This window comes from Epinephelus fuscoguttatus, linkage group LG14, assembly GCF_011397635.1.
Source record: "Epinephelus fuscoguttatus linkage group LG14, E.fuscoguttatus.final_Chr_v1".
Classification (NCBI taxonomy): domain Eukaryota; kingdom Metazoa; phylum Chordata; class Actinopteri; order Perciformes; family Serranidae; genus Epinephelus; species Epinephelus fuscoguttatus.
Genome location: NC_064765.1, coordinates 14,311,193 through 14,332,819, shown reverse-complemented (window position 1 = coordinate 14,332,819; position 21,627 = coordinate 14,311,193). Strand labels below are relative to the sequence as shown.

At 42.3% G+C, this 21,627-nt stretch overlaps 1 protein-coding gene across 3 annotated transcripts in view; it reads right to left on the bottom strand.

Annotated features, from left to right (window-relative positions):
- Positions 1 to 2,852: 2,852 nt before the first annotated feature.
- Positions 2,853 to 21,627, bottom strand: part of keap1a (kelch-like ECH-associated protein 1a) — a 28,294-nt gene continuing 9,519 nt past the window's right edge. For 2 of the 3 annotated variants that reach the window (XM_049595855.1, XM_049595856.1), the window contains 12 exons: positions 17,507 to 18,387; positions 15,864 to 16,063; positions 15,587 to 15,743; positions 13,937 to 14,029; positions 12,703 to 12,849; positions 12,098 to 12,204; positions 9,474 to 9,603; positions 8,986 to 9,182; positions 6,016 to 6,221; positions 5,116 to 5,292; positions 4,861 to 4,914; positions 2,853 to 3,588 (listed from right to left, as the gene is read on the bottom strand). In XM_049595855.1, the coding sequence (XP_049451812.1) occupies positions 3,410 to 3,588; positions 4,861 to 4,914; positions 5,116 to 5,292; positions 6,016 to 6,221; positions 8,986 to 9,182; positions 9,474 to 9,603; positions 12,098 to 12,204; positions 12,703 to 12,849; positions 13,937 to 14,029; positions 15,587 to 15,743; positions 15,864 to 16,063; positions 17,507 to 17,719 (1,860 nt within the window). In that variant the 5' untranslated portion in view covers positions 17,720 to 18,387 and the 3' untranslated portion in view covers positions 2,853 to 3,409. The remainder of the gene's footprint in view (positions 3,589 to 4,860; positions 4,915 to 5,115; positions 5,293 to 6,015; positions 6,222 to 8,985; positions 9,183 to 9,473; positions 9,604 to 12,097; positions 12,205 to 12,702; positions 12,850 to 13,936; positions 14,030 to 15,586; positions 15,744 to 15,863; positions 16,064 to 17,506; positions 18,388 to 21,627) is intronic. The other variant, XM_049595857.1, reaches the window with a different exon arrangement.

Genomic DNA, 21,627 nt, shown 5'->3' with positions numbered 1-21,627 from the left:
CTCCCTCGTCCGTCTCCGCTCTCTGGGGCCCCGAAACACACAACCAGAGCCCCGCCGCTTCCTCCTCTGCCTCTGCTTCATCTCTGCTCGTCACCCAACAGGTTGCTCTGTCAATAATGGACGCTCACAAAGCACCGTGTGTCCACTAGTTCTGAAATCTGAGATGCATTCAAATGGAGACAAACATGAGAGCACAATCACCTGCCTTTCTGTTATTCCACATACAACATACATTTTTTTCCCCTCCTCTCTGTCAGAAATCTCAACACGCATTTGAATAATTGTTCTGTCCAGAACTGTCTTCTTTGGTGGCCTGCTGGGATAATTGCAGGTAAGCCATGGAGGAGATGGAGAGCAGCAGTGCACAGAGAGATAAGTAAACACACACAAGTGACGTCTGCGGTTGATGACTAACACAGGAGTGACTCCACTACTCTCTTTCTCTCCTCACAACTGCTGGAATAAAGGCTGCTCTGCTCACTATGGCTCTAATTATTCTCTCTGAGCTGTAAAACAGTTTTTATCTAAACAGGACATCACTGTTCGTAGTGTGTGTGCAGCCCCTGCTCATATTATTGTAGTAATAGCTATCATGATGTGAGCAGATTTAGAGCCTTTATTCTGTTGCTTTGTCATTTTTAAGTTCTTTTATGGTGCTTTAACACTGCAAAACGAAAAACAGAAACATTCTGATGTTGCTGCGTGCAGCTGTTTTTGGACTTATCCCACCATCTAGTGGTAAAGCACGTGCTGGTACATACTGGGGTTGCACACTGGTGTGGATGCAGCCTAATATGTGATGGAGCTGGAACAGTGGGAGGAAGTTTTGGCAGGGAAAAGGAAAATATGGCATTGAAAAAGGAAATGTTAGTTCTGACAAAGTTCAACAGAGAAAAAAAAGGAAACGTTAGTTCTGACAAAGTTCAACAGAGAAAAAAAAACATTAAAAATGATTTCATTTTGATTTTTTTTTTGTATTCTGATGTGTTCTAATTTTTGTCCTTCACGTCACTCTTGAAAGAATGTGAGTCCAGAAAAGAAATGCTCTCCTTGGATATGTAAATCACACTGTCCTTGCAACTCCCCTCAAACCCTTTCTCTCTATACCAAAACTGTGACAAGAAGTTGAAACCAAGGGGCACGTGCAATATTATTCTTCCATATCATGATCACTTACCAGTGTAGTGCAGTATCATTTTCTCAGTCATGTGCAATGCTTACAATACTTACTTACATTCTTGTTGTTATATTTTAGTTCATTTTTAGTAACTCTTGTACATATCATGCTCGTATTGTTACTCTATGAGGCACTGGTTTTTGCTTCTGCTCCTTGAGAACATGTCCTAACTTGTATATTTGTATAGTTTGCCAGATATTTAATACTCTGTTGTTCTAAAACTGAGCTCACTCAGTGACCCAGACCCCGGGAACCCACTGTTGTCTGGTTGTTACTGGTTGTGAACACTAAATTGTGGTTACTGTACTTAGTCGTACTGGAATTTGAAGCGTTCAATGGCACAAGAATTTCCTTAGAGATAAATAAAGTTCTACTGAATTTAATTCAATTGAAAAAAGAGTGAAAAAAAGAGTGTAAAACAAACAAACAAAAAAAGATCGTCACTAAAAAACACATCAAAATGCAAAAAATATCAAAATAAAATCAAATGATTAAGGGATTACAGTTCTTACAGGTGGCATCAGCCCATGGGCGGATAATGAGACAGTGGGCCCCTGGGCACAGACATTTAAAGGGCCCCACCACCTCTCTTACATGTAGTCACTGTGTCTCTTCATAGTTGTTTTGTGTCATTTTGTTGTTGTTTTGCCCCTTTTGTAGTTATTTTGTGTCTCTTTGTACCTATTTTGACTTTGTTATTTTGTGCTTTTTTTGTGTTTTTTTGGTAGTTTTGTGTCTTTTTAGTCATTTTGTGTCTCTCTGTGTTTGTTTGTCCCCTTATTTTGAGCCTATTTTAGGTAATTTTCTGTCTTTTTTTGGTCATTTTGTATCTCAGTTATTTTGTGTCTCTTTTTGGTTGTTCTGTGTTTTTTTAAACGTCATTTTGTCATTTTTCTGGGAACTTTTGTCTCTTTTTTGGCCTTGATGTGTCTTTTTGTGTCTCTTTGTACCCACTTTGTGGTTTTGTTTTTTTTTAGGTCATTTTCTTTATTTTTTGGCTGTTATGTATCTTTTTATTGTATTTTCGTGTCTCTTCATGTTTGATTTGCCCCGTTTTGTAGTTGTTTTGTGTCTCTTTGCAGTTCCTTTGCATCTCTTTGTTGTCCTCTTCTGTCTCGTCCTGATCAGTGCGTGTCAGTTTGAGTTATGTTTTGCAGGTGAAGGCCAGTGAGGGCCCCTAACACATTGGGCCCTTGGGCCTGTGCCTGGCAATTTTGGGGTTTTTCTGATCATTTTGTGTCTCTTTGTGTTTGTTTTGCCCCTTTTGTAATTATTTTGTGTTTCTTTGAGGTCTCTTTGTGCCTTTTCGGTGTTTTATTTTTCTGTGTAAATGTTTTTTCACTGCCGATGTTTCTTTTTTAAATGCCAATTTTTTATTTTTGATGCCAACACTTATACCCTTTTTCCATTGTAACACTTGGCCGCACGGATTTACATTTCCATTATCAGTTTAGGGGCGCCATGCCACACCAAGCTTCACCGGAGATGGACCTTCTCAGGAGTAGGTCCAAAAGCCAGTTGCCTGCCCTCAAACGGGTAGTGGTGACATCTTGCCGACTGCAGCCAACCCCCAACGACCCCCCAAACAAGCATTAAGTGTCACTGTTCCAGCCCTTTGATAAATGAAATCACAAGAGGTCAGTAAAGATAAAATGATGAACATACGGGGCAGATATACACTTGATTAACTTTATTTCCTGAAACACAAGTTATGGTGAGCACACACACACACACACACACACACACACACACACACACACACAAAAATCATTAAAATAAAATAAAAAATTGGCAGTTCTGGGTGAAACTATATTGGCACAAACAGAAAAGTGCTCATTTGGACAGAGACACAGATAGAGGTAGCGATACAACACAGAGAAATTAGAAATCAGGACGCTGAAGGCCGTTCATTCATTAAATTTACAAAAATAACACTTAGAGATTAAAAACTTCTGAGGAACAACAATAATTAAATAGTACCATTATTTGGGATTACTTCTATAGCACCTTGTTGTTTTCTGTATCATGTGTCCCTGGAGCTGATGTAGAAATCTTCTCCTTCAGTGTTTCCACACAAACTTTACCTGCAGTTCTCCGCGGGGCGACACCAACCAGATCCACGAGAGCGGGGACGTAAATTGGAATGTTAATTTTATTGAACGCACTTCACCCCTCTCTTGAAAAGCAGCACCACGTAGAACCATAACCACACTGATTTTATCCTCCTCCTCCTCATGTGGCTCCTTCCTCATCCTCCTCTTGTTCAGGCAGGCTGCCGGGACAGGGCTCCATGGTAACAGCGACGCCCATGCCGCTGCGTCCAACAGACATGTCGGTGACGCACGTCCATTCATTTCTGTCTGGACAGTAACACTCGACATTGGACAGGAAGCCGTGCTGGTTAAAGCCTCCTGGATGGACACACACACACACACACACACACACACACACACACACTCATTTAATAAGGTTATGTTAATACACCAGTTAGTGAACTGTTAAATGATTCTGTCTTTAAGTTATGTATCTGTCAATTAATAAATGAATTAGTGGAATTGTTTTTTAAAAAGGGAGATTATTACATTATGATTTTCAATTGATTTTATTCACTAATGCGATTTATTTCTTCCTGATGTGACATCTCATTTGCTGCTGCTCGTCTGTTTACTCTTCACATTTGAACCATGCTTTACTCTAATTAACAACACTGAGTCACTGAGCCACACTGAGCCTCCTGACCTCCTGTCAACCAAGTAATCAGAATTATCTAATCACTTCGCAGGTCTATACTATTATTGCCTCTACCTGCATGAACGTCGTCTAAAAAAACATTTCTTCCTGGGCTCGGCGGCGTCACAACTGCAAGTCTCGTAACCAGACATAATAATACCACAGATATGACAGGTTTTTCTACTCTACAATGACGACTAACTGAAACTTCTTTTAACTCATAAGACTCAAACATAAGTGTTTGTGGAAGTGGCTGCACACTCAGCCCACAAAAATAAGACGGTACAACAGGCTTAGATACATGAAACTGAAAATGTACTTATTAGTGATGGCACACAAGACAGGCTTGACTTCAAGCAAGCAACAGTCATCAATACAAGCATCAATAAAAACTGTAAACTAAAATACACGGGTGGAACATACAATAAAATATAACTATGAAAAAAAGTTTAAAGAATTAAAAAAAATTAAAAAAAAAAAAATCTAAGAAAAAGGGAAAAAAAACCCAGAAAAAAGTCAATAATCAAAAATATAAAATAAATAAAAACACTTAAATATACATAAAAAAAGACCATCTTGCGATAGAATCACTCCAGCCAAGACACAGCAATCGGCAATCTAAAGCAAATGTCCAACAAAGGCGTAAAGTGGTTGGTCCAGTGGTCCCTCCCCTGCGCCCTTGCTTGCACCACACCCATCTTCGAACTCAGCCACCAGTGTTTTCAGCAACACACCTGTCGTTAGCCGGGGGTATAAGGCGTGCAGCCAGTGGCCCCTTCCCTACTTCCTACGTCCCTACATCCAGCTCCCTTGCTTGGACCACGGCCATCTTTAAACTGGCCTTCATTTTGGTCTCAACTACACACCTGTAAAATTTTGTGACTGCATGTTGCACAGTTGCGATGTTACTGCAGTGAAAAAATCTGCCCACAGACAGACAGACATATAAGCACCTGGCAAAGTACTCAAAATGGCTTCTGTGGTAGTCACCACTACAATTGTGTAACCTGGACCACATTTCGCCATGACGACACACACACACACACACACACACACACACACACACACACAGACTCATGAGGTTAAAACAATACCAGCCAACACAGGTAATCATTGATCAAATATTTTTGTGAGTGTGTAAGAGTGTATAATCACTAACACTGTTTGAATTTTCAATTTGTTATTTTTTGAGCAGTGATACTACTGACCGAGGACAAAGATGCGCCCCTGGTGGACCGTGACTCCGTGTGCGCTGCGGCAGTACTGCATGGAGGCCCTGGGCTCCCATTGGTTCCTGGCTATATTGTAACGCTCCACCGAACACAGCTGGTTCCGCCCATCGTAGCCTCCTATGGCGTACAAGTGAGAGTTCACACACACCAATCCTGCAAAGACACACAGAGAGGGAACTTAAAGGAACATTTTGACATAATGGTGACAAAATGGCTTCTTGGCTTTCTTGCTGAGAGTTAGATTGGTACAGCTTTGTTTGGTAAATACGCACCTAAAACCAGCAGTCCGTTAGCTTAGCTTAGCATACAAACTTAATACTTTAATAATTAAGATTAGTCTTGCTGAAAGTCAGATGAGAAGACTGACACCACACCACAAATATGAAGCTACAGTCAGGAGATGTTAGCTTAGCTTAGCATGAAGCCTGAAGTTAGGGGGAAACAGCTGGCATTGCTCCATCTGAAAGTGACATAATCGGGTCCATGTCATTGGTTCGACATCCCATTAGTCCGACTGTCCACGGTGCTGAACGGCTCGCGGCGGACGTATGGTGCGCCGCGACCGGCTTGAGGCGGAGCAGGCTCACGGCTTATGTGTTTGTCACTTTCTTTTTCATTTTAACCCACACCATGATCTTTTCCTAACCCTAACCAAGTGGTTTTTGTGCCTAAACCTAACCAGACCTTAACCACAGGGCATCATGATGATTTCGGAACAATGAGTTTAATATGGTTGGAACAATGGGATGTCGAACCAATGGGCAGTTCCCACATAATCTGCCTACGAGCACATCTAAAGCTCATTAATCAATACATAACATCTTATTTACTTAATCAGATTGGCTCTCATGAAGACAGGAGTACAGACACACTCACCCAGTCCGCTGCGTATAGTGTTCATAGGTGCCAGCTGGTTCCAGGTGTTCGTGTCCGGCTGGTATTTCTCAGCAGTGTTCCAGCGGTTCTGCCCATCGTATCCCCCGACCACATACAGAGCCCCCCCACACGCCGCCACTCCGGCACCCAGACGAGCCACCGACATCGGGCAAACAAAGGACCAGCGATTAGACTCCGGATCCCACCTGTAAACCACACAGAGGATGTGCCGTGCGTGTAGTCAGTGTGATAATCTGTTGACAGTTCCTAATGTCGGTACATATCAGTCAATTAAAATAATCACATCAGTGTATCTATCGGTGCTGCAGAACGTGAGATGATCCACGGGGCAGCGGCTGTGTGAAGCGGCCTTCTCAATCTACATGAGCCAGTCACCTTTAAGTGGATTAGGTTAAGCTGGCAACCATGTTTGGCAACTATTGACAAGCTTTATTTGAAGCCAAAGAGTTTGTAACACCGCTGAGAGCAGACAGAGACAAGAAAGTCTACATGATTGGGGAGTCCAACAGACGTCTCTGAACATGGTGTCCTGATCTCATCTCATACAGTAAGATAAATTACTTATTTAACATATTCTTTTAAAGGAATAGCTTGCCCTTTTTTTAAAGTAGGCTTTTCCACTTGCTGAGAGTTAGATGAGAAGACTGATACCACACTCACTTCTGTTAACTGAATACAGTCAGGAGACAGTTAGCTTAGCTTAGCATAAAGACAGAATGGAGGGGAAAACAGCTAGCTTGGCTCTGTCTAAAGGTATATACAGTTTATATGCACGTTTCTGTCTGTGGAATGTTTCTGTGTGGCTGCAGCATGGGGGTGAAAAGTTCAAGACAAAAGGTCCCACTCTGGAGAACAATAAAGTTCTTATGGGGCCTGTTTGGGTTCTAGTGCACGGTGGCTAAGTAGTGCCAATAATTCCCGGTAATTTTATACACAGCAGTTGAACCATTTTGGCTTTGACGTGGTACCTAGACCCTAGCATTTCCAGTCTTAAATGTGGGCGGGGTTGTTAGCACTCACTGTATTTCCTCAAATAATGGTGACGCAGAGGGAAGTCTGCATCTCGTTTATCGTTCACAGAACAAGGCTGCACGTTGACATTTTCAGGACAAAATAGAACAGGCTGCAGTGAGAGTCTCTCTCCATGGGATATTTAAAAATAGCAGGTTTGTGCATTCAGTCCTTCTCAGGCAAGCTCAGGGGTTTAGTGTTGCCACAGCCCACAGGAACAACGCTCCACGACACTTTTCTCTGAGTGAGGATTGGAATATATACAGTTCCGGTCAAAATTAATAAACGCTTGAAGATCCACTCATTACTTAAAGTGTTTGTCATATAAAAACTAAAGTGATGGTCACAGTTGTCATAAGGAGTGCTGATTGATTCACGCCATCAACTCATGCATTGAGCAACATTACAAGTTAACATTCCACCTTAAAAGTCGCCAGCAATCGGCCCAGTGAATTAAGTAGTTTTTTTCTCCGACTCCAGCTGTTTATTTTACAGTTATAGTTTACTAATAAAACTCTCCACGGTATGAACAGTGGTTACATGAGCCTCTAAACCAGCAACAGCTCAGCCCTGAGCAGAGTGACTGTCCTCTATTGCCCAATCAGACTGCAGTGTTCACAGCTCCACCTTTTAGTACCAGATCTGTGTGCTAGGTACCCCAACAGAGGGGGGACCGAAAATGGGGACGGGAAGGAACGGTTCCATTGGTACCATCCACAGTGGAAACAGAAAAAAAGTGTTTTTGTCTTTATGCTTAAGACAAGCTGTGGCTCCATATTTAATGGGCAGATGTGACAGTGGTATTCGTCCTCTCATCTTGGCAAGAAAGCAAGCATTTCCCAAAATGCTGAACTGCTCCTTTAATACTGGAATAACAACAGATAATGATAGAATGATAAAAACTTTCTTGTTGTTATTCTTCGTATTATTTGCATTTTACAAAGTACTGAGTCATGATGAGGCAGGTCGGACTACATGTTTTCACTGGTTAATGATTAAATCAGTTCTCAGCACTGGGTGTATTCTACCTGTGAACTGCTGATAGGGTGACTGACATTACATGACCTGCCCTCTAACACTGGCAAAGTGCCCTTGAGAAAATCACTAAATGCAAGTCCCTTCTTGAGACACTGACCCCGCGCTCTGACCCCTAAAATCACAACACACAGCGAGGCACATTCAAGGAAGTATAGCTCCCTGTAGAATGTCTTACATGTTGCTTGGATTCATTTGGGAGACATCCTCAAGTGCGAAGCCTTTTTTTTTTTTGTGCCAACCATTGTTACTATAAATGCTCTAATCTCCTTTGATGCGTTTCACATTGAATTTTCATTTCAATAGTTTTATCAGCTTTCATTATATTTAGCAGCTTCTCGTGAAGACACTTCCAAGTAGCGTCTGATGAGTTCTTATAATTCTCTTGTGACCGCCATCTTTTAGAAATCTATACCCTTCAATATAAAAAGGAGGTTACGTCTGAAGCACTTTTTCAAAAACAGCTAATAGTATCAAAAGAAACGTTCATGTGGCTCTGTTATTAATTGATTGAAAGTGATTTATAACAGCGTGAACAACTCCTCCCTGCTCGGCGGTGGCAGCAACAAAGATGTGAAGCATTCCCGACCAGATCGACATTCCTGGGAGTTGTGTCTCGACATGTTTTTGAAAGAGCCCGTGTTGTTGTCTAATTAGGCTAAGAGGAATACCTGCAAACTTCTTGACTGCTCTTTAGGTTGAATGGCAGCTATTCATTTCATCCCTCTCTGGTGCCATTATCCATACTTACACTGAGGTAAATGCACTTAATCTAGGAATGTGTGCATAGTGGGGGGAGGAAATCCACGCTCATTACATTCATCCCCATAAATAAGATGTCATTAAAATCAAATTACCTCTCAAGTGCCTAGTTAAATAAATAAATCCTTGCACACTTCTCACCTCTCCACCGTGTTGTGATGCGTGGAGCCCTGGGAGCCCCCGACGGCGTAGATGCAGCCGTCCACTACGCCCACGCCGACCCTGTTCCTGGGGATGTTGAGGGAGGCTCGCTGGCTCCACTGGTTGGTCATCGGGTTGTAGCAGCACAGGGCGCTGGACTCGGTGTTGTTTTGGAGCGACAGGTTCCTGCCGCCGACCTGAACAGAGATTACATTGATCTCTTAAACTTGTCAGAACAAACATGAGTCCACTCAGGACTGACAGGTGGAAGAAGAAAAGCGAGAAGAGGAAAGTGGGTAAAATAATTACAGGATTAGACATTATATTTACGCAGAAATGTGCCAATACAGTGACACCACACCCGTGTTAGCTTCCAGTTTTTAGCTTCCCAGCTTTGTATTCCTCATATCATAACATATAATTATGTCTTTACTCAGAAATTAAAACTCTCAATTCATTGGTGGTATGACACAACTGGTGCAACCTACAGTGTAGAGCAGTCCAAACAGCGTACAGGCTCCCAGGCCGCTGCACGCAGACCCCATGTCAGTCAGTTTTAGCCACACATTCCTTCTGGGATCATAAGCCTCCATGGTTGCCAGTGAATGCTGCCGGTATCTGGACAGAGATGAGAAAATGGTACGGTCACTCTATATGCATACTCGATTATTGATGCATTCTTTAAGAAGTACACGACCAAGGCCGATGACTTAAAGGTCCAGTGTGTAGGATTTAGGGGGATATATTGACGGAAATGATATATACTATAATAAGTTGTTTTCTTTAGTGTATAACCACCTGAAAATAAGAATCCTTATGTTTTCCTACCATAGAATGAGCCGTTTATATCTACAAAGGGAGCAGGTTCTCATCTACAGGTTCTGCTATGTTGAACCCTGATGTTTCTACAGTAGCCAAGACTGGACAAACCAAACACTGGCTCTGGATAAGGCCATTTGTGTTTACACGTAGTTATAAGCCCCTCAGTGATGAGCAGCATCGGAAAAACACTGATTTTTTATTCAGTGTCTTTACCAGTTTAAATCACTTGGTCCGTTTGTTTTGGAGAGGAAGAGACCTTTGTGGATAATTCAACTCACGGTAAAAACCTCCCGAACAATAAACACTGAAGGACTCCGAAACAGGAATTTATGCTTGGCACATGGGGGAAGTTTCAGCGAGCCTGGTCTCATTCCAAAGTCGTTGAAATCTATCGCTTGGGCAGTGACTTGCAGCGTCAGACACTGATGAAAAAAGCCATCCTTTAACGTTGGCATGATACGCGGCCGTTTGCTATTATAGTTTAATTGTGCTCTGCAGCGTCAGGGGGAAACGCAGTGGGACAAGAATTAAAGTCAAGGTGGTAGATTGGTCCAACAAACACCAGCTTTCACCCGGGAGAGTGGTTCTTTGCGACCCAGCCTCCATGTTTAAAACAGTGGAGCAAAAACTAAGCATCTCCCACCAGTTGGAGCAAACTTTCTCACTCTACAGCTAAACAGTACACTAAAATATGTTTCTGAAAAAAAACTGAGGTGAGAAATTGTCAATGCAGTTACAGAATCTTGATTCATATGATATATTTTGACAGTTTGTCCGCTGTTCACGAGCAGTGATCAACATGACTGACTGCGTTAGAGACTCCTCTGCTCTGATTGGTTGTTCTCCAACAGCGGCGTAGATTCTGCTGATACATGTGTGCATGTAGGCTGAAGCCAGAACGTTGATACGATCATCCCCAACTCGGGGCCAAAAACCCAATTTTTCAGACATGTTTCTGGCAGCATTATGTAAATATGAATATCGAGGTGCTACAATTGAATAAAAAGTCATACAGGTATGAAATCTGGCATGGAGTATCCTGAAACATTGGGGAAAGTAGCAAAATAAAGCCCTTTTAAAACAGGAATTGTGCATGAAAGCCCAATCAGTCTTCTTCAGCATTGCCAGTATAAAAACAAAATCGGGGAGTGCAGCAAAATGCCGCTTACCTACTTTTGTTTTTTCAGAACGTGCCTTTTTCGGGGCAATGAGGGGCATGAGCAAGTAACAAAATGTGTAACTCAACGTGTGACGTAAACAGTAACGTGGGAGGGATTCTCTCGAAAGTCGTTCTTCATCGTTCCTGTCATCCGACAGTTAATTCTTTGTCTCCTCAGTTGCTCATCTTTACAGTGTCTGCTACTCGCTGCTCGCTAATTCCTGCCATCAGCTGTTTCCTGTTTATCCACCGCCAGTGGGTCGCACATGCATCATCGTCAACACAAGTCTTCAACAGCCCCTCCCGTTGCGGAAGGCCGCCTCTGTCTTTTTAAACTAAAAAGGTTCCGCCAATATGACTACCCTTTGAGGTGGAAAATTGGGCACCTCGAATCAACTCGCCAATCTGGCTCTGTGTGTATAAATGCTTGCAGCTTGCCGGCAAAACGGCCCAACATTCGTGGAAAATCTGGCAGTGTGAAAGGGGCTTAAGATTCTGGGGCTTGCTGCCATTCTAAAATACTGTCTGCTTGACACATTCTCATAAAAAAAATGTTTTTCAGCACTTTATGCTAAATGTCACTTCCTCACTTGTACATGGAAAACTTCCCAAGCTCATAAGCTTCAATTTGAGGCCAAGATGACCTTTCTATCTTAATAATTACACTTGCTGTGGCCTGAATGCATGGTGGAACTTTAATTTTAGGCTGGCCGCCTTGGTTAAAAACTCACCTGTGCTTTAAGACATAAGAAAATAAGTCAACATACAGTATGCCACTATAAACAAAGGGCTTATGAAATAGGAGGGTGGCGTGCATGCATGAACTCAGAGAGCAGGGCACCTCTGTAAGCAGCACAGAGTGGATGACCTCCTAACAGCCACTGGGTGGCAGACTGAGACACTTTCTGAATCTATGAGGCACTTTCATGGACATCTATGCTGTGAACACAGCTCACTCACTTTAATATATCTCATAAAGTGTGAGAAATGACGTCACTAACACAAACTGTTGTATCATAATCAGTTTCTGATGGCCAATGTCAGAAATAGGTCCCAGAGTGTGTGTTGCTACCTTCAGAGTATCTGTGCAACCAAAGCAATGCTGTCAAGGAAACTGTAGGAGATAAATACCCGCCAGCCACATAGATGAGTTGAGTTCCACGGTTAGGTGCAGGAGGCAGCTTCCTTATTGTCATATCCTGGAAGATTTTAGACAGGAAGTCCTTACAGGAGTTGGCCTGAAATCAAAAGAACGGTCAAAAGATAAAACATTTAAAGAGACAGTAAGTGAATGAAGAAAAAAAAGACTTCTGAAATAAATACTAATACAGAGCAATATTTAAAGATATGCTATGCAGGATTTTTCTGATGTATAGCCTCAAATATACAAAAGTAATTCCTCTTCATCATCAATTGTGACCTATTGGAAGTGTGTGACGGTATATTTATCTGCCCTCTGCCTGTATTTTCTTCTTATTCTGCTGTGTTCCTGGGCACAGTGTGCAGGTGACGTTGGGATTTTATAAAAAGGTAGCGACCACGTGACAGACCGTGAGCAGCATACAAGAAGAAGCTAGAAATATTACAGTAAACTGAAACAGGGAGTGGACAAAGCTCGTCTCATAACAAGAGTGAATCTGCGGTTGGCTTTCACTTTCACTAGTGATACCGTTTATGATCAGTAACTGACCACTCAATTCCATAACAAGAGAACATAAATTGAGGCTGTAGTTTACCTTGCTGAGGATGGGGCAGGACAGGAGCTGGTTCTTTAGGAACTTAGGAGGCAGGGCGTAGATATGAACCGCATTCAGGAGGGCGTGCAGGTACTGGGCTCTGCCCTCCATATCCCAGCGCACCCAGTCAGTGCAGGCCTTATACACCTGACAAGGATTTATTTAGACATATCAGTTGTGGTTTGCTATGTTCATTAAGAAACACTCCTCAGAACTTCAACCAACAGCATCTGTGCAGATTTCTCAAGGTATGTCGAACCTTTTTAGCATGAGCTGACTGTTGTGTGACACATAAAACACAAACAAACAACAAACAAGTTCATAACTCTGACTTTACAGACCAAAGTTACTGCAAAGGTCCAGTGTGTAGGATTAGGGGGATGCACTGTCAGAAATGGAATATAAGAAGTATGTTTTCTTTAGTGTATAATCACTCTCAAATTTTTGTTACCTTAGAACGAGCTGTTTATATCTACATAGGGAGTGGGCCCTCATCTACAGAGTGCACCATGTTTTCAGTACCCAGAACAGACAGACCAAACACTGGCTCTAGATAGGGCCATTCGCATTTTCATGTCAGCCACAACCAACACACCTACATTTTTAGCATGGATCCTACGAACTGTTTTGTAAGAGACCCTGGTCTGTTTCTTTTGTGGACAACTTGGCTCTTGGATAAAACCTCCTGAACATATCAATCTTAAGTTATCAGAGAAAAAAGGTGAGCACACATTAGCAGGTGCTGGGCTCTGTGACATGCCGAACAACATCCTAGAAACACTGATTTGTAACATGAAACTGCTTTATTGAGTGTTTTTACAGGTTGAAATCGCCAGGTCTGTTTGTTTGGGAGGGAAAAAGCCTCTGTGGATAATTCGGCTCCTGGTATAAAAAACTGAACACTGAAGAAATTCTAACCGGGAGAAGTTTCAGCTGGTTGCAATGTGAAATCCTCACCACTAGATGCCACTAAACCCCCCTAAACTTACACACTGTTCTTTTACGTTTCTTCAACTTCTACATTTTATAGTAAAACTTCAGGTGTGCACAGTCAGAACATCTTACAATATACAGTACTGTTCTTACGCTTTGACCCAAATAATGCATGCATTTCACGGATGCAGTTCAACAACTATTAGAAAAAAAATGAGCTTCATAAAAGACAGAACATTCACTGAATGTTCCTTACGTGGCTGTCTGTCATTTTTTAATTAGTCCTTTTAAAGCTACTCACCTCAGACTCACAGAGCACCTTGAGACTGTCCTGACTGATGAGCTCCAGCAGCTGGCAGTGAGACAGGCTGAAGAACTCATCTTCTTTAGTCACCTGGGACAGAGGGACACAAGAGCACAGCCACATAAAGACACACTGACAACTGAATATGCATATTCTAGTCCTTTTTCAGATTGGATTTACTTACTGTATGTGGATATCATTTGAAGTTAAAATATTCAGTGGTTCATGTGAGCTGGTAGGCAGGTGTTAAAAGACACAGAAGGAGCATTCACACACTCACCAAAGGTAGTTTCCATCATTTAAAAAAAGCTACAGGGAAAGAGTGCACATGTCTAAGCCTGAAATACTGATGCTGTCATCAAACCAAAGTGCCAAATTACCTGACCTTGGCTCAGGTAGCCATGAAACAGTGCAGCTGTACTGTTCCCATAGTTATCATATCACATGAGCACAGCATTTAATATGAATTAATCAGTGTCAAGGACATTAAGCAGAGTACTAACCAATGAGATGTGCTGATGCTAGGGTGTGACTTATTGGTATGCATACAAAATGCATATAAACTGTAATGTTCTGTAGCTTCTTTGGTGACTTACTGCCTGCTATGTGCAGTTCACGTAAAATCAATCAACAACTTTAAGATCTAAAGACAGAATGAAGCGTGCTCCAGTACTGCTGCTGACCCTGTGCCTGTCAGGGACTTTGGTTCGGGCAGAGACGGCCTCTGAGTCTGACATCAGAGCTGAGATGGGGACACTGAGAGCCACGGTGGAGGAGCTGAGGTTGATGGAGAGCAGACTGGCAGCGAGCGAAAACAAAGTACAAGCTCAGGAGAACTCAGTTGAAGATCTACGAGTGGAGCTGATTGCGACCAAGACGGAGTTACGTCACTTCAAAGAGCGGGCAGAGGAGATGGAAAAAAAGATGGCAGGTAACAACGGGAGGAATAGGAAATTATAATCTCATGGACATTCATCTGATTCTCCTTTATTTAATTCACACCAAGACATCAGTGGTGTCCCCAGGGGCGGTGGGCGGTTGGAGGTCAGGGCCTCCCTGATACAGTTGCTCCACTGGCCCCCTGGCAAAAATAATTAGAGGCCGATGTTACTGTCTTTAAGAAGTTGTGGTGCACTGACTTTTTAATCCAGCATGAAGATACTGGTAACTTGTGAAACTAGACAACCTAAGACATCCATTGGCACCAACCATGGTGGCATAGCTTGTTGGGAAGGGGGTTGAATGCTGCTCCAAACAACTGGCATGGCCATTTTCTAAGGGGTCCCTTGAACTCTCACGACAAGATATCTGCATGAAAATGTGTTTTATGGGTACCTACGAGTCTCGCCTTAACTTGAAAAGGCTTGTTCCCAGTAAATATTCTGTCCCTTCAGGCCTCTGCACACTGAGTCCATTTTTTTCGTCTGAAATTGTTGCACGTCTAAAAATACCTACGACCTCAAGTCGTGTCAATCGTGTTTACACACTGAGTCTGAAACTTTAACCTGTTATTAAAAAAATTATAGAACAGGTTCGATTTTTCTGCGTTTTTAGTAAGCTTCATTATAAAGTAAGCTTCATTAAAACCTGATGTGACTGTATTTCAAAGTAAAACTTGTGTTTGCCCTTCCTGTATTTGCACCTCACCTCACTGAAGTGTGTGTTGATGTACTCTCGACTCCGCTGGTGCAGCTCCGTGCAGCCGATCTCCTCAGCAAAGCGGGCGATGCCGATGACATTGGCAGGCTCCAGGTGCTTAGTGAGGAAGTCGCAGCACGCTTTGGCCACATCCTCCATCTGATACCTTGTAGAAAGAAAAGAACAGAAATAGAAGGTAGAATTAATTACGTCTTGCATTTAACTGGTAAATCCGAGAGTAAAAAGGTCACGTCTGTGTGCGACTGTTTAAATACTGTGTGCTTACCTCATGGCAGCCAAAAGAACGTGCAGCACACACTTCTCTCCCACTGTGATGCGGGAGGTGTAGGCAAAGTCAATAAGTCTTCCCACCACCTCGGGGCAGACGTCGCGCAGGGTGACCTCCGAGGCGCGACACTCTTTGAAGCTGCTGGTGAACATGGCTCTGAAGTAGGGGCTACAGGAGGCCAGCACCACCTTGTGCACCTAAAAAAAAAACATGTATTGAATGAAACGGAAACAGAGTGTTGCAGCAACAAGTCCTAAAAAGCAGACATTAGTTAGCATGTTAGCACTCCCTGTTCCCTCGTGTTGAAGTCAGTGGGGTCTGGTTTACACAAGCTTAAGGGATTTTCACGTTTTGTTTTACTACATAAAACATGTCAATAAAATTCCCCACTCCCCACTTTTTTTTTATTTGCCATAGATCTTATTTTCACAATAATCCAAATACCACTGGCTTTTTGTCAGGGGAACCAAGGTCCATGCACCACCCTATACTTGGCCAGTGGCTGAATGATAACCAGTGCTGAGGATGGTTGATGAGTCTGAGGGGGCCAGTGCTGTCCTGTTTGCTGTTGTGTGTTGGGGCAGCAGGTTGAGGGTAACAGATGCCAACAGACTCAAGAAACTGATTGGCATGGCCAGTAACATCGTGGGGTTGGAGCTGGACTCTCTGGTGGCAGTGTCACAGAGGAGGATGCTGTCTAAGATACGTGTCATCTTGGACAATGTCTCCCACCCACTCCACAAAGTGCTGGGCAGACACAGGAGCACATTCAGTGACAGACTCATTCCCCCAAGATGCACCACAGAGCGCCACAGGAAGTCATCCCTGCCTGTATAACTCCTCCCTCAGGGTGTCAGCCGCTCTGGGTCAGTAGACTGGCATCTGGACTTCATTTCTGCATTCATAATTCATAATTATCTACTGGGTGCAATTATTCAAATGTGCAATATTTTTCAGTATACGACTTTATCATGCACATAACCGTACATATTTCTTATGTTAACATTTATTCTTTTGATGTATTTATCATAGTTAAATTTCACATTTACAACCTCAGCACAGTGATGAAATACATTTAATTTTTAATATTTTAATATCTTAAGTACCAGTGTTAAACACTGTAGCATAATGCACATTTTATTTTAATTTTAAAAAACACCTATTTAAAAACATCAGTACTGGCTATTGGTAAAATTGTTACTTTAAATGTTGGTATCAGTAAATTGGTGCATCCCTTGTTCAATTAGAAAGTTATGTTGTACATTTTATTATTGTTTATACTTCTGAACTAATTAATTTTAATTTTTTTTTTTTTAATTAATTTTTTGTTTATTTATATTTTGGTAATAAACACGCAGTACTTTGACTGCTGAGCTGCAGCAAACAACATGCTGGGAGAGGCCCGCTTACGGCACCAAATGTGCTAGAGCCGCCACTAATGCTATTAAACTTTGTCTTTAATTGTGTTTTTGGTTCAGATCTTCTGAGCCTGTACTTTAATTTTACTACATTTAGTCAGTTTCAGGGCTCTGATACTCTGCTTGTACTTTGTAAGCTTAAAAATTTGAATTTACACACAAACTTTGAAACAAACATCCCACAAAACTGCACAGAACAGTTTCATTTAATGGTTGCCTCACCTTGAAGTCCACTGTCCTCTCCTTGTATGTGACGTGCAGCACCAGATCGCACAACATCTCCTGCCGCCTGAACTCCTCCATGACCTCGAGGGATTTGGAAGCGTGCGTCTCAACTGTGTAGTCGAGATATCCAGACCCGTGCATAGAGGGGACTGCGATAGCCGAGAAATCAGAGTCGCGTGTGGGGCGTTTCTTCCTCATAGGGCAATGCATTCTGGGAGAAAGGTACTCCAATTTTTTTTCTCAGTAATTACCTGTTCAGTCTAACTGTCTTGTTCAGTTCAGAGTTGCTAGTTCTTATCCCATTGGGGTCAGACTTTCAGCAGAGGAAATTCCTTTGGTCTTTGTACAGGCTCCAGTGAGCAGATGTCCTGAGTTCCTCCATTTTGCCTCAAATTTAACACAAAAGTCCATTCAGTAAGTAGACATTTCCCAGGGTATTAGGAATGCGGACAGCGTAATGGTACTGTCCATTCCCCGCCACAGCCAGCAGGCAGAGCAAGAAGTCCAGAGAAGAAGCCAGTTGCCACATAAAATATGTTCAGCTCATATGTTTCTCTGCACAAACACGGCAGGTAAACAAACTCGCAGACTGATGGTGAACCACATAATACTCCCTCATCCACAGATCCGGGCTCCAACATGACTGACAGCCTTTGAATCAGGATCAGACAGTTCCAAAAGTACGAGTCAAACCATGATGATTAAATTGCTGCTGGTCCAGATTTTACAGGTTTCAGGGTTTTGAACGTGATCCATTCTGACATTTCAGAGAGTCCTCTGCAATTTCCACAGGAAAAAGGGGGAAGTGGTTGACAAATGTGTGTAGCTGCACAATCAGATGTATCCTGGCAGAGATTCCTTCCGTTGTGATGCTTATCCTGCAAAAAAAAACAAAACAGATTGAGTTAAGAGAGATGAGGGACTTTTAGGGGTTAGAAAAGAAACTAATGGAATCAAAATCTCATGTAAATGTGACGTTTTCCCCTCGAGTATGAATGCGTGTGGGTGTGTGAGTGTCACACACCCAGTGTTTCACTTCCTTGCCGCTGAAACAGAAAAGACGTACTCTGTTGAGCTGCTCTCAACCGCAGTTTTCGCCTTGAGGAAATGGCTTTCTGTATTTTTAGTCTGGTTTATTCAAGAAAAGATTCTCTTAAAGTGAAATATTCACATGTTCAGACTGTAAATGGATAATCTGGAATTAATGCTCCTCCATTTTTTATGTTATTTCATTTCTAAAGAGCTGCTTGAATAGATTTATTTTATTTTAAACTAAATAAGATATATAAAAGTTTAGGCTGAACTTTGGCAATATGGTACCTCTTTAAAATACTGACATATATCATTTCACATAGTTTATTTATATATACTGGAAACCTGTTGGTGGTGGTGGTAGAAAAATCAATCAATCAACTGAAAGAAAGTTAATCTACAACTATTTTGATAATCATTTAAGCAAAAAAAAAAAAAAAAACGCCAAACTTTTGATGGTTCCAAGTTCTCAAATGTGAGAATTAGCCACTTTTATAGGTCTTATGTTGTAGTAAATTAAATAAATTGTGGGTTTGGGATTATTAGTTGGACAAAACAAGACATTTGATGATGTCAGTTTGTTGGGGTTTTTGCATCAGGCACCCAGTATCTGAGGACACTTGATCCCCAAGTCCAGTTTATTTGATTAGTGTAAACACTGCGTTAGTGTGCCAGGGCACAGAACGCTGATCCACCAACTGTATCAAAACACCTAAGTGGACTGCTGTTTAACGTGACTACAAGGTGTTTTTAGGCGATTATGAAACAGTATCTATGCACAAGAGTTGCTGAACGGTCAAAACAGACATAATGAGAGTGGAAGCATCAGACGAATATCCAAGATCTTCTGGCCAAACAAAATCTCCAACCTTCAACTGTACAAGAAAACAGGTAGCCGGAGCATTACCAAGGAAATCACACACAGATGTCTGAGATGGCAAGGTCATGTGCTAAGAATGGAACAGGGCCAGATCAAGAGAGTCATCTTAAAGGCCAAAACACACCAGCAGCGTATGATGCGTGTCAAAACAGCTGCCCCCATTATTTTCTATTTACAAACCTGTTTTTCCAGTGTCCTTGAAAAAGCGCTATTTTGTACTTCCCAGCCTAGCGGACTGGAGTGTGCAATAGAAATCTGGTTGACGCCCTGCAGCGCGACACTTTTTGTGTGTGTTGGAGGCGGCACTTGGCGGTGTGTTTTGGCCTAAAGATGGACACCACCAAGCAAAAGAAAATCCAGAAGGACCAAAACCACCTGGTGCAGAATTGTGACAGTGGAGTTGTAAAAGATGAACGTGTCATGGGGAGAGGCGCAACATGCTGCCAATGATGGAATGCAATGGAAAGAGTTCACTGAAGCCTTATGTCACATAGGGGATGAAGAGGAGTAAGTAAGTGAGTATGACACAGTATCAGTTTAACACTGATTCCGCTATATCAGATGGCAGTACAGCCCAGAGCCGGCTTCATTGCCACCACCAGGTCATGTCCACAAGTGTGTCATTTCCAAGATTCCCAGTCAGAGTCTATGTAAGCAGCAGCGCAATGCATTCTAGTGGTGCCCTGTTGCATTTCCAGAAACAGGGCATCCACTCTGCATTTCCATGAAGTCGAATAAGGCTACTTCATGCAAATCAGGGGCATCCGGTGCAACTCGCCACCTCTGGAAACTCCTAAAAAACTAACCGTACTGATCTAAAAATGAAGACAGATTCGGCAACTGCATGGCTCTGCCCTCAAATGTTTAGAAACACACTTTGTTGAACTATTTTCGTAATGTAAAAGACGGCTGCCAAACAAGCCACCATGTTTGTTTGGTTGAAATCCAGTGGCAGACAGCCCTCATGCCTTGTGGCACATCCATCAAGCGTCCTATGCTGGGAAGTGTTGCAACCCCTCACGTCTAAAAAAACACCCTTGTGGACTTGTAGTATTTGACCGGCAGTTAGAGGCTCCGGCATGAGGTGAAGAGCTCTGCACTTGACAGCAGTGGCTCCTTCAGCCAGGAGCAGAACTTTTCCTCACTGCTATAGTGGTCCCCGCTGGGGCAGCAGCGTCCATCTGCAGCGTCCTGTTCTACACTGTCCAACAACAAAAATGTCATGAAGATGATGACACAATTCAGGTATAGAACAACATTACTAATGTGAAAACTGAGTGACGGTTAAGTGGAGAGGGGGCAATCATACTCAGGTATGGTACTAATCAATCCTACCTGATATGAAATCACCCTTAGAGACCAATGATTGGTTGATTAATCAAGAAAACAGCTGTCAGATAACTCAACAATGAAAATAATCAGTAGTTGCAGCCTTAGATCACAAGACCTCAAAGAGCTGGTTCAGCCCTTCAAAAATAAGCTTGACAATTCGTCAGTCAGAACCAGCTGAAACTCTCTTTCCTTCCTCACTTCTTTAAAAAGCTCAGCTGAACGGCAGGCTGTAAATAGTCACAGTCAAAGTGTGTGAGTCACAGCAGAGGGACTGAGAGTCTGCAGCCGGCAGCCGGCTAACAAACATATCCAGAACATACATTCACACTATTTAAAGCAACACAAGGTATGAATGAATTCCTACCAGACACCAGACGTTGTCGCTGACCAACCGCTCTGCTGTTTCCTTAAATCACATTCACTTCATCTTAAAGGAGTAAAGAAATGAAACCACTCCCTTGTGTCATCTGTGATCCGACTGGAACCTGTCTATCTTAACTTAATGAATGTCAAGAAAGGAACGCACGAATACAATTACCTGCCTCTTACATAATGCAAGATCCACGAATTAAAAGTACACAAACCCTCAGACACTGACTGATCTTGGCATTTCTGATTAAATCTTCAAGGCTGTGTTTGCATATTCATTGATGATAACCCTATAATGTAAATATAGAACAGGTATCAGTGAGTTATGTTTTCATTTAAAGATCTTTTTACCTGCAGAAGACGTGATGTAATCACTGTATGTGGGTATTATGGTGCGTTTGTCTCTAATAAAGCACTGATTATGGGTCTCATTAGATTTTTGTCAGTCAAAGGTCCAGTGTGTAGGGTTTAGTTTGGATCTGTCAGCAGAGATGGAATTTAATCT